This window comes from Haplochromis burtoni, unplaced genomic scaffold (assembly GCF_018398535.1).
Source record: "Haplochromis burtoni strain Fernald_Lab_line unplaced genomic scaffold, NCSU_Asbu1 Contig_10, whole genome shotgun sequence".
NCBI lineage: Eukaryota > Metazoa > Chordata > Actinopteri > Cichliformes > Cichlidae > Haplochromis > Haplochromis burtoni.
Genome location: NW_024582371.1, coordinates 2915618 through 2927145, shown reverse-complemented (window position 1 = coordinate 2927145; position 11528 = coordinate 2915618). Strand labels below are relative to the sequence as shown.

Here is an 11528-nt window from a genome sequence, read left to right as displayed (position 1 = left end):
GCTCTACACTAGTCCAGTATAGTCCATTAGTGTAAACTGCACTAAATTTCCACATATTTTAATACCATTAAAATACCATATTTCAATAGCACAAAATTCCAGTGATTCAATTTGTTTTCAGGTCATTTCTTAATATGAAATAACTTCAGGGACACATCATGTACAGATCCACTGTCTGACTTAAAAATCTGCACATCATCGGGCAAAACGGGGATGAAAGGGATAAAAGGATGTGCACACTGCTTTTGAATTTGATGGAGGAGTTATCGCCATGCCGTCAGCTGGAAGCAACGCTAGGCTTCAGCGCAGAGGAAATGAACTCGCCAGAAAGCATTTTGTATGTAACAGCAGATTTCAACATTCACTCACTAGTCGAAGGTTCCGGCTCGTCCCAGTTTAACCTCGATCTACATTGCAGCCATGCAGCAGGGCTTGCTATCTGTGTGACATCCTGCTGGAAACCACAGAGGCAGGCATCATTCACTGCATCAAATCAAAAGTTACAACTGGCGGCTCATGGTGATGTGAAACGGGTCACATAGCCGAGTCATTGTCATCTATTTATTGACTTTCAAACTGTGAAAGTCTGGTATTTGTGTCAGTAAATGAACCGGGGGTTGCCCCGCAGAGAGGTGGCTCAAAGAGGGATGAGGTGCTACAAATGGGCTGTTTCTGCTTTCCTGCGTGGGAAGTGGTCACCATCAACAGACCGCTTTCTCAGGCAGACATAGAAGCCTACGCTCTACTCAGGCAGGCCCTGTTTGTTTATTTATGAATGACATGTTTTAAAAAACATTTAATAATTTAATCATTTATATTGGTAAGAAGCATGCGACTGATGCACACATTAATTTTAAATAAAGAGATAAAGATAGGCTATAAATCCAGTGATCACACGTCTAAGTCATGAACATGCCTGGCTGAAGTTCATAATTATCCCATAAACATTATACACTGATGGCAGTAATGAGTAATAAATACACAAACACACATCAATAGGTGTAAAAATCAAAGTAATGACAAGTGCTCCTTTTTGTTTTAATTTATTTGTATATAAATAGAAAACGTGAAAAAAGTAATAAATATGTCATTAAATAAGTCCATAAATATATTTACAGTTGCAATAAACTTGGGGATAACTCTTCATTTAATATGATGTGGACATATGATGCTCTTGTTGTTCAAGGCGACGTCAACACAATGCACAATTTTCTCCAGAAAGTCTTGTATATTATATTGGTTTTGCGTGTGCAGGTGACAGTTTTCATCCTGCAACAAAATCAGGTTTACCAGTTATGTTTCAAACATTAAATTTAGTTGAAGACAGAACTAAACACACACACACAAATCTTTTATCACCACATCAGCGATTTGCTGTGTTAATTACTAAAACACAGTCAGTTTTTTGAATTACTACCATACAAATGCATTGAAAGAAATATGCATCTTTACCTTGCTGTACACACGCAGGGAATGCTCAAGTGTTGCCAGATTCTGATTTGAATTGTTTTCCAGAGATTTGTTCAGCGCCTTGTCAGCTAAGCAGAAGAATTTTTCCTGCAAAGAGAAAACAGTGATAAGCAACGGTGCCCAACATGCTGGAGATGAAACTGAATGACATAACATAACAAACGCGTGGTAACCGCTGTCTGTTATAGAAGTCAAAGAACACCGTGAAGAGTAAAATATGAAACATTTTCAACTTACCACACATTTTTCTATCTTAGGCACATTGAAGTCAGGCAGCTGCAAGGATAATTAGATAAAAATGTCAGTATATCAACAAAGAATATATGGCGTACTAACAGAGAAACATAAAGTTTACTTACATGATCTTTTAATGCCTTGTTGGCATGTTCTCTAATTTGCTTCAGCTTCAGCCTTTTGTCTTCACACGGGTTGATTGGTGCTGCATAGACCATCACAGCTATCATCAACAGTGTAAGACACTCAATACCAAAGTTCTTCATGTCTTTCAAAGAGCTCCGGAGCTAGAAGTGTCAGCTTGAGTAGAATAAGGTAAATTCCCTAGATAGTCTTACTACTGTTGGTACTTATACAACTCACCCATGACCACGTCACAGGGGGAAAGCACCAAATAAGGCGTGATGATTATTGCATGTTCCACTAGTTGAACTCCATCGATTACTAAGAAGTTACCTTTCCTGAAAAGTTTAATCAAGAACCTAACCCCCCCATATTCACACCTTAAGGTATATTTTTACCACAGAGACTGCAGCTTTGGTGCGCCCTTTACTTTCACCACTGGGACTTTGACTTAACCCACTTTAAATGTACAAGCAGAGTTTGCGTGTGGTAGCAAGTGGCATTACTAACATTTATTAGTATTTTTATTAGTATTAGTGTCTAGCCATTAATGTGTGACATATCAGACTGTGGTGTGTAATGTGTAGGCACATGGGAAATATTTTGAGTCAAGATTTCAACTTAAGCCAATCCCACACACACTAGGAAGAGGAAAATGTGACTGATAGAGAAAACTCCTAATAGCCCTAATGTCAGTTTTACTCTGTATAGTAATCCCCCCCACACACCCTTATTCACCCACGCACACAGACACACACACACCCTGCTCCCCTCTCTCCAATTATGTCATTATTAGACACTACAGTAGTAGTGTATTACTGTATTCGTTTTAACTAAATTATTATTTATTTAAAACTATTTAGTTAAAACTTAGTTAAAACTTAGTTAAAACTTAGTTACAACTAATACAGCGTTTAGCTTTCATTAACAGTAAGCCAAAAATACTCGAATTAGTAGAATTAGTCACAGCCTCCACCAGTCACACCCAGTGCAGCTGAGAGATAGCTGCAACATTTTTGGTTTATTATGTGATGTTTTTTTTATATATGTTGAAGCTCGAGCACACACCTTTTTGCAGTTTAAATACGCTTACATTTATACACTTCTACTCGTTATTGCTGTGCCCTTGCACCGGACAGGCTGACATCCTTTGAGAAAGGGCCCCACCTTTAGGTATTGTTAAGTAACTCAGCTTTAAGGATATTCAGTGTATTGCAGTAGGCATTCACAAGCTGCTGCTGTCTGAACACAGAAACAAAACAACCATGTGCACTTCACAATACTTTGCTCCTCAACCATTCAAGTAGTTCCTGAAAGATGAGAATTATTCAGTGATTTTACCAAGCCAAGATTTCAAAATGAGTCCATAAGGTCTGCATGAATCTTGGTTATAAATGGTTAAACAGTCAAACAGGACAGACTGCACCAAATGTGCAACACAGTCATGTTTATTTACTTAAACCATTAGATGCTTGTAAAGCTCAACTTAGTACATTGTCACATTCTAACATTGTGTCATATGTCTTTATAATATATAAGCTGTCAGTTCTACTGCTGAAGATTAAACAGTGGTTTCCACCTTTTTTGTAGCTACATGCCTTATATTATCTTTCCATTGTAAACTTTTGAGGTTTACAATGGTATGTGTATTTAGATCCTACATGTTTATTTACTTGAACTGTCATCCTCGAGAAAGATGTATAGAAATTGTGTGCTGTACACCTTTATCAGTAAATAGGCTTCAACAGGAATGACAACCCAGCCAGGAGCAGCAGCAAAAGCAGCTGCCGCTCTTGTTTTTTATGGAGGAAATGTTTGCTTTCGCTCGGAGGATCAATCAGCTCCGGAGAGCCTGGACCATTCAGAGCGCCAAAGCTCACGAGCCTGTCAGCCAATAGGAATCCGCACAGGATTGAGGCTAGATGCGCCATTTTACTGCGTCCACAGCCATCCGGCAAGATGGTCCCCCTGCTTTGTCTCCACTGACCGGAGTTGTTTCGGTTTTCTCTTGCTTCTTCTTGCTTTAACACTAGTGAAAATCTGTATGCTCGACTGAGCTGGGCTGCCTGGGCCAAAGACAAAACCCGTGTTTGTCAGTCAAGAAATGACGACGGCGAGAAGTAGGTACGAACACTTGTCTTGTTTGTTTAGACAAGTCAGTTTTGCATTGATTGCCGTGCTTGCCTTCGCTAGCGGCGAGCCGGGCCATAGGAGCCTATTTGCTAGTTAGCAAGCTAGGCTAGCTTGGTTGCAGCCGTTAGCTGCGCGGCCGGTAATGCTCAAGTTTGCGCACACGCTTATTCAGACGCACACACGCGCATACATGGATGTTTGTCAAAGTGATCAAAATCCTAAATGTGATTGATTTTTTTTATTGAGTGGTAGTTTTCGTTGTGTTAATTGGAGCCAGCTAAATGTTGCTAGCCGGGATGCTATACGAGGCAGTGCCAGTCTGCGGGTAGCGCGCGGGTTGGTGTCATGGCATCGTCACAGGGAGAAAAAGGCCTGTGCATGCAGCGGTGCATGCCCATGCACTGGAGCTTGTGTGAACGGCCGAGACTGCAAGGTTGCCAGGGCAACACGGGGGCAGTGAAAAGAAGTAAACGGGCTAATATTACCAGAGCTGAACTTGGCATCCCTGATAGTCGACACTTTGTGACTTGTCAAAACCCGGAAAGACTTCGGTGAGGATAAAGAAGCTGCAAATACAGATAGGTGGGCTCTTTTCTTTCTCCCGCGGAAGAACTGAGTAAGAATCGTACGGCCGGCTGCTGCTAGCAAGCCCGGGTGATTGTTCACCACATCTCGTAGCATCTAATCAGCACGTTATGATGACGCAAAAGGGGCAAAATAAACAGCAGCGGCTCTGTCTGCAGAGCGGCATGCTCCAAAGATGTGCCTATAAAACATGTAGGTCACAGCGGTATATTTAATTACGTGATTGTGCGGACTCGCAAAACCTGCGGTTTGGCTTTTGTTGTCATCAGGAGCTCATTTAGCTGCATTTAGTTCAGTTTTGTCGGAGTTTGTTTACGGAAGACTGTGCACATAAATGTTGGCATAGCTTTGTTTTCATGCTGTGGTGTACTGGAAATAATATATAAATAAAATCGCCGTTAGAGAAACAGTTGGCCTATCAAGCAAATACAGATTGTTTTGGTCTGAGTTGCGCACTTTTGGAGACATCGGCCCTTTTCTGAATATCATAAAGCTAAATGCCACTTTCCCCTTTCTTAAAGCCTCACCCAATACACTCATGAAGAATAACCCCATAGTTATTAAAAGAAAAGCTCTGTTGCGAGTGGCTTTATGTGGGAACTATTTTTTTTTTCTCTTGTACTTGTCTACATCCGCCAACCACAGAAAGCATAGACCTAGCAACCGTTACATTTCACCTGAAGGACATGAAAGAGTACATCCTGTCACAGTGTGAAGAGCTGGAGCCTCTCATCATAGTAGATGCACAGTGGGGGGGGGGGAAGAAATAGTAACTACTGTAAAACAAGGAGTGGGACTATCCTTAAAAAAAGGAGAGGAAAAAAAGAAGTAAACAGACCATATTTTGGTGTTTTGGCACTTTAAGCACCACAATGCAATTAACTCCAGTTTATTCAAGATATAACTCTCAATAGCTATAAAATTGGGACGGAGGCAAAAACATTTAGTTATTTCTTTTTTTGTCACCTTAAGCAGGAACGTCAGAATCAAAGTCTAAAATTCTTGCCCTCCTTTATATTTTCCGAAGCCATCCAATGGGCTGGACACCCTACCTTAAAGAAAAATTTAATGTGTTTGTCTTTTGTATCATAATTTTGTCAGCTGCTGTTGATATTCTTGTTATTCTATATTTATAGTAGTGATATGCTGTTGGTCTTGGGCTACGTCCACACGTACCCGGGTATTTTTGAAAACGCAGATTTTTCGATGCGTTTGCACCTTTCGTCCACACGTAAACGGCGTTTTCGGTCACTGAAAACGGAGATTTTTAAAAACTCCGGCCAGGGTGGATATTTTTGAAAACTCCGTTTTTGCATTTAGGTGTGGACGAGAAAAACGCAGAAAACGCAGCGTCAAAGGTGTGCGCCTTTTTTGACATCACACTGTGCGCCACGTTATTGTTTCGGTGAAATGAATTTCTACAATACTGTTACTGTTAATTGTACTCTCTGCAGTGTTTAAATGCTTACATATACACACAGTTACTGTCCCTCCACACATACAACTCGGTTCTGCTTCTATGCCCCATCCTTGTTTACTATTTCCCACCGAGGCTTCATTTCTACACGGTTAGGAAAATATTACCACCTGTTGCTTTGGCATGTTCCTAGCAGCGTTTTCCTTCATTTCTGCGTTTACGTGTGGACGGGATTATTTTTTAAAACGAAAAATCTCCGTTTTCAAAAATACCCGTGTACGTGTGAACGTAGCCTTGGGCTTTATACCGAGCAGAGCACCATGGTACAATAGAAGATATGAACTGTTTAGATTGAAATTAAAGACAAAAGCTCAGTTAAAATGCAGAACGTGAACATAGATTCATACAGTAAATGCATGTAGCTGTACTTTTTTAAATGTGTTTTTCCCTCTAGTTTCTGACTGTTCCGTCAGATGTAATATGGTACCAGAATGCAAACTTTTTTTGTAAATGTTTTTTCAGGTAAAATGAGTCTGGCTGCTTCAGAATCACATCTAGACCAAATGGCGGAAAAGGAAGAGGAGGTAAGTTCACTACTTATTTGTTTTAGACTTTTTTAATGTTTGAAACTTGTTCATTCTCAAGCAATTAAAACACATTTTATATCGTTGCCAGCCTGGTAGCTCAGCAGAAACTATGAAGCCCTCCTCTTCTCGCAACAAGAGGTGCGGAGCAAATTTCTTAAATGTGTCAGCCTTTTGTTGTTGCTTATGCACTTGTATGCGGTCAAAATAGCTCGCAGAGATGATGCAGATTGAAATGTTAAAGTTGATTCCCTGACTTATTGCAGGAAGCCCACCTCTGTAGCTAAGCACTCGGACCAGAATGGATCAGAGTCCTCGGCTGAAAGTGAAGGTGCCACTTCTGACAATCCTTCAGACAATAACACGGGGAGTGTTTCTAAAGGTATGAACTGTACGAAGGTATTTCTGAATTTTTATTCAAGATGTCGTGGATGTCTGGGTTGCAAACGGAGCTGTTTTGTTCTTCAGGCACTTTAGTGATGAGGCCAGCTGGGAATGAAAACAAAGGTGCCATGAAGCTCAGAGTGGATTTCAAACAGAAAAAAACAGGTAATTATATTTCTGATTAAAAATGTGTGTTTACAGTGTTTCTTACAGAATTAAATCGGATTTTTGGCAGGTGTGGTACAAAAAGAGGTGTAAAAGTAAACGTACATTGTGACAATAAATAAGGTGATAGGAATCAGCTGCTTCTTCAGTGAGTTCCTCGTCTAGTGGATTGACTCGTACTCCAAAAGTGCAGCTGGCAACAGTAGACCTGATTCTCCTGTTGCCAGCTGCAGTCCACAGAGTGCAGGCACGTGACCTCAAACTACCATGAGATCTGCCTAGCTTGCATTTAAATAACTGGAGACAGTAATTTAACTGGTTAGAGGCAACTAAACTTTTAAAGTAAGGGTGAGGGCATTGGAATTCTGTCATTCTCTCAGACAGAGGAAAACATTAATATATGCTTGGACAGCCACTAAAAGAATGCTGACTTTTTTTTAACGTGCGTGGGGGGGGGGAGACAGATTTGTCATGTTGACTGTTGAAAGTGAACCTGGATAAGATTTTAAAGTAAATGAAGTGGATTGTGAAAGTGATGTTTTTTTTTCTTCCTTCTTGCTGTAGATGATGCCCTGCAGAAGAAGGTAAACTGCACTGCCTGTGGAAAACAAGTGAACCAGTTCCAGCGTAACTCTGTGTTTGTTCATCCTGTGCTCAAAGTACTTATTTGCAAGGTAGAGACTCTGAGATGGACATTTCACATATTTTCATCATATTATTACAAGTTCTACCATTTTCACTATTTTTTTTTTTTTTTTTTAAATATTTACGTTCTTTCCTCTTCCTCCAGTCATGCTACAAATACTATACAAGTGATGACATCAGCAGAGACTCTGATGGGATGGATGAGCAGTGCAGGTACACTACACTAATAAAACAGTGAATTTCTTTTAAAGTAATGTTTGGAGGAGTTTTTGAGGACCTCATTTGCTATTTGCCCTCAAACCATGTTAAATATTTTTTTCTCCAGGTGGTGTGCTGAAGGCGGCAAACTCATCTGCTGTGACTACTGCAACAACGCCTTTTGCAAGAAGTGCATTCTGCGCAACCTGGGCAGGAAGGAGCTGTCAGGGATTACTGATGAGAACTCAAAGTGGCACTGTTATGTCTGCAGATCAGAGCCCCTCCAGGATCTGGTCTCCAAATGCAGTCGCATCATGGAGAAACAGCAGCTTAAGCAAAAGAAAACGGAGAAGACGGAGGAACGTGAGAGCAAGAAGCATAAGAACAAAGCAGCCAAAGAGCACAAAGCAGTCGTCAATGGAAAAGAACACACAGAAGACTCGGGGACCATGACATTCTCCTACAGAAAACTGCACATACCAAAAGAACTTGTAAAGAAAGCAAAAAAGCTTGTTGAAACTACAACTGGGTTGAACAATACTTTCATTCAGTTCATTCAACAGGAAGCCGAGGACCAGGGAGATAGATCTATCAGGTATCGGCATTTGAAAGCCTTTAAGGCCGTGCTTTCTGATTTGAGAAAAGCTCACAGTGCTTTAGAGGAGGCTTTGGAGCCTGAGTTTAGAAACATGGAGTTGCAGAATGGCAATGAAGGCCAGCACGTTGTTAGAAAAAGCACTAATGTTGAGGCAGTTGCAGAAAATGATACCATGGACAACACTGCAGATTCGGTGTGTGAGAGCGATCCACCTAAAGAGGCGGATGAGGAGACGCTTCAGGAGCGGGATGTGGTAAAAGATCAGGTGTCAGAACAGAGTGAAATGAAAGAGCACCAAACAGAAACTGACGCAACCGAAAGGACAGTTAAAAAAGAAGTTTGTGAAGATGGGCTGGTGTCTGCTGGTGAAATGTCCTTAGATCATGATATTATGTCTGTGCCGCCTTCGGTTCCTGAAGAGCTTTTTCAGATGGTGGAGAGTCTTGCAGATTCTACAATGCTGTCACAGGCTGACACAACCTCGGTCACCGATGCCGAGTCACAGTCTAATGGAAACCCAGCAGACACTCAGCCCCAGCCTAAGGTAAAGAACCTTATAGTGAAACTGACTCCTGTCCCAGTTGTTACAACGCGTGGGTCAAGGTCATCCAGGTCCAAAAACAAAGAAAAGGGCGGCGAGGTGTCAAAAAAGTCTGAACAAGAATGCGAGGAGGAAGAAAATGCTGCTTCTGATGAAGTAGATGGAACCAAGAGCCCACCGCCCAGCCGTCGCTCTAGCAGAGTGAAGACTACTCCTTTGAGAAAGCAGACTGAGAATAAGGACAAGAATGTGTCCTCTGACTCGGATTCAGAGTCAGAGGAGGATCACAAAGACAAGGTCAAGTCTTCCAAGAAATCCAGGAGCACTAAAAAGGAAGACGAGAAACAGGCCAAGGCTTCTGATAAAAAGACAGCTGACTCTGATTCGGATGAAGTTCCTGATGTACTGATGGAAAAAGCCGCAGCAGGCGACAGCACTGATGAGGGAAGCGCCAATTCTAAAAAGCATTCACGCAAACTAAAGCCATCCACAGAAGACGCAGAGAAATTGTCCAAACGCAAAAGGAAGTCTGTAAGCTCCGATTCAGACCTAGCAAGTAAAAGTAAGAAGACTTCCAAGAAGAAGAAACGGAACGGCTCAGACTCCTCAGACTCGGACTCTGAGGAGAAGGACAGTAAAGCGCGTGTAGCGAGGAGGAGATCTACCCGTGTAAAGAAGCAGGATGACACAAAAGAAGACAGCAAAAACTCACCTGAGACGAAGCCGAAGAGGTCCTATGAAAAGAAGTGCAAGGGAAAGGGCTCTGGAACATCCTCAAAGCTACAGTTGACCTCTAGTGATGAGGACGAGGAGGAAGAGGAGGCTGAAGGTGCCTCTGGGGAGGACAGCGACGAGCAAAAGATCAAACCTATTGTGGAGGATAACGTTTTGGCAGGCAGTGCAGCCTTTATTCAATCCTCAGGTACACCTGGAAGTAGGGCTGCTCGATTATGGCAAAAATGATAATCACGATTATTTTCACTGAAATTGAGATCTCGATTATTTGACGATATTTATTTAACAATAACAATGTGTTGAATAATGGCTTTAAAGATTGTCAAAAAATAATATAAAATAGTGTGCAAATACTGATAACAGTGCAAATGTTAGCAATATAAAAAAATAAATGAAAAATGTAAACATCTATGCTTAGTGAACTTTGCAGTGTTGCAAAGTTTACACACTATGTCTACTTGATCCACGTCTGACTCAGCGAACCCATGTTTCCACACCACTGAAGGTTTTTTTTTACCTCTCTTTTCAACCAACGGCAGTCACTCTCCTCTCGAAATAACTTCTGCTTAGCTTTCCGAGCGTCCCTCGGGTCCTCTTAATTGTTGTGACGCGTGATGTGTTCGAAACACAGAGAGGTGCGCTCGATTTGCCACACGGAGCAGCGCGAGAGTAAAGCACGAGGGAGGTCATTTTTAATGATCGTTGAAAGCCCAGATCGTAATTTAGATTAAAATTCGATTAATTGAGCAGCCCTACCTGGAAGTTTTATAACATGAATTAAATAAATGAAATGTGCTGATGAATGCGCTTCAGGAGGACAGAGATGGGTTAAACTTTTCTTGTAATGACCTGCATGGCCTTCAGTTAGCTACACGTGTGTATGGAAAACTACTTTAACATTTAATCTTTAACCACAGCGAAAACAACAGCATCTTTTTGAGCTATTACCATCAAAGCCAACAGCTTTGACCCAAGGCAGTTCCTCTTAAAGATATCTCCAGTTTATATCTCCTCAGCCAGAATGATTCATATCAGCAATTTATTTCTTACTGGAACTGACCAGCTGTAGTAACCTAAATAATTGCGACATTTAGCCCTGACTTCTGTTCAAACTCTGTATTATACTTCCATATACATGCGATAATTTTGATTACTCTCTTCATTCTTATTAAAGTCATCTACAAGTTCATGGCAATATAAAATAAAATTGTGAAGGAATCATTCTAATTTAGCAATTTTTTTTATATTGATAATGTCTTTGATCTGTTTAAATGTCGGAGAGGTTTGCTATAATGTGTGGTGTTTTGTACAGGAGATGAAGTGGACACTAAAGAGGGAATTACTGGGATTTGTGACGACGACGATGATGACGACGATCCTGAGAACAGGTACTTGTAAAAGAAATTGATTCTTCCAACTAGGCATCAAGTGGGTATCAACATCATTCAGTCCCAACAGTGAAACGCGAGGTTTAGCGTTAGCAGATCGAACGGCTGCATTTGTCATTTTTGTAAATTGCAAACAAAAACAGCTAGGAAATTGTTCTTCTTTCATTTCAAATAATTGACACTGTAAGGCTACCACTGGTATATCAGTATTCTTTTTTAGATTAGATTAGATAGAACTTTATTAATCCCTCGGGTGGGTTCCTCTGGGAAATTCGATTTCCAAAAAAGCACAGCACCGACAGAAGTTACAGAATATTATACACACACA

General features: G+C 41.0%; 1 protein-coding gene across 3 annotated transcripts in view; it reads left to right on the top strand.

Annotated features, from left to right (window-relative positions):
* The first annotated feature begins 3696 nt into the window (after positions 1-3696).
* atrx (ATRX chromatin remodeler) overlaps positions 3697-11528 on the top strand; it is a 34725-nt gene continuing 26893 nt past the window's right edge. Inside the window, exons 1-9 of one of the 3 annotated variants that reach the window (XM_005921237.3) lie at positions 3697-3947; positions 6485-6546; positions 6638-6687; positions 6813-6928; positions 7015-7095; positions 7660-7769; positions 7886-7953; positions 8066-9999; positions 11125-11200. In XM_005921237.3, coding sequence (XP_005921299.1) covers positions 3932-3947; positions 6485-6546; positions 6638-6687; positions 6813-6928; positions 7015-7095; positions 7660-7769; positions 7886-7953; positions 8066-9999; positions 11125-11200 — 2513 coding nt within the window. In that variant the 5' untranslated portion in view covers positions 3697-3931. Of the gene's footprint in view, positions 3952-3986; positions 4543-6484; positions 6547-6637; positions 6688-6812; positions 6929-7014; positions 7096-7659; positions 7770-7885; positions 7954-8065; positions 10000-11124; positions 11201-11528 lie in introns of those variants that run through there. The other 2 variants (XM_005921238.3, XM_005921239.2) reach the window with 2 other exon arrangements.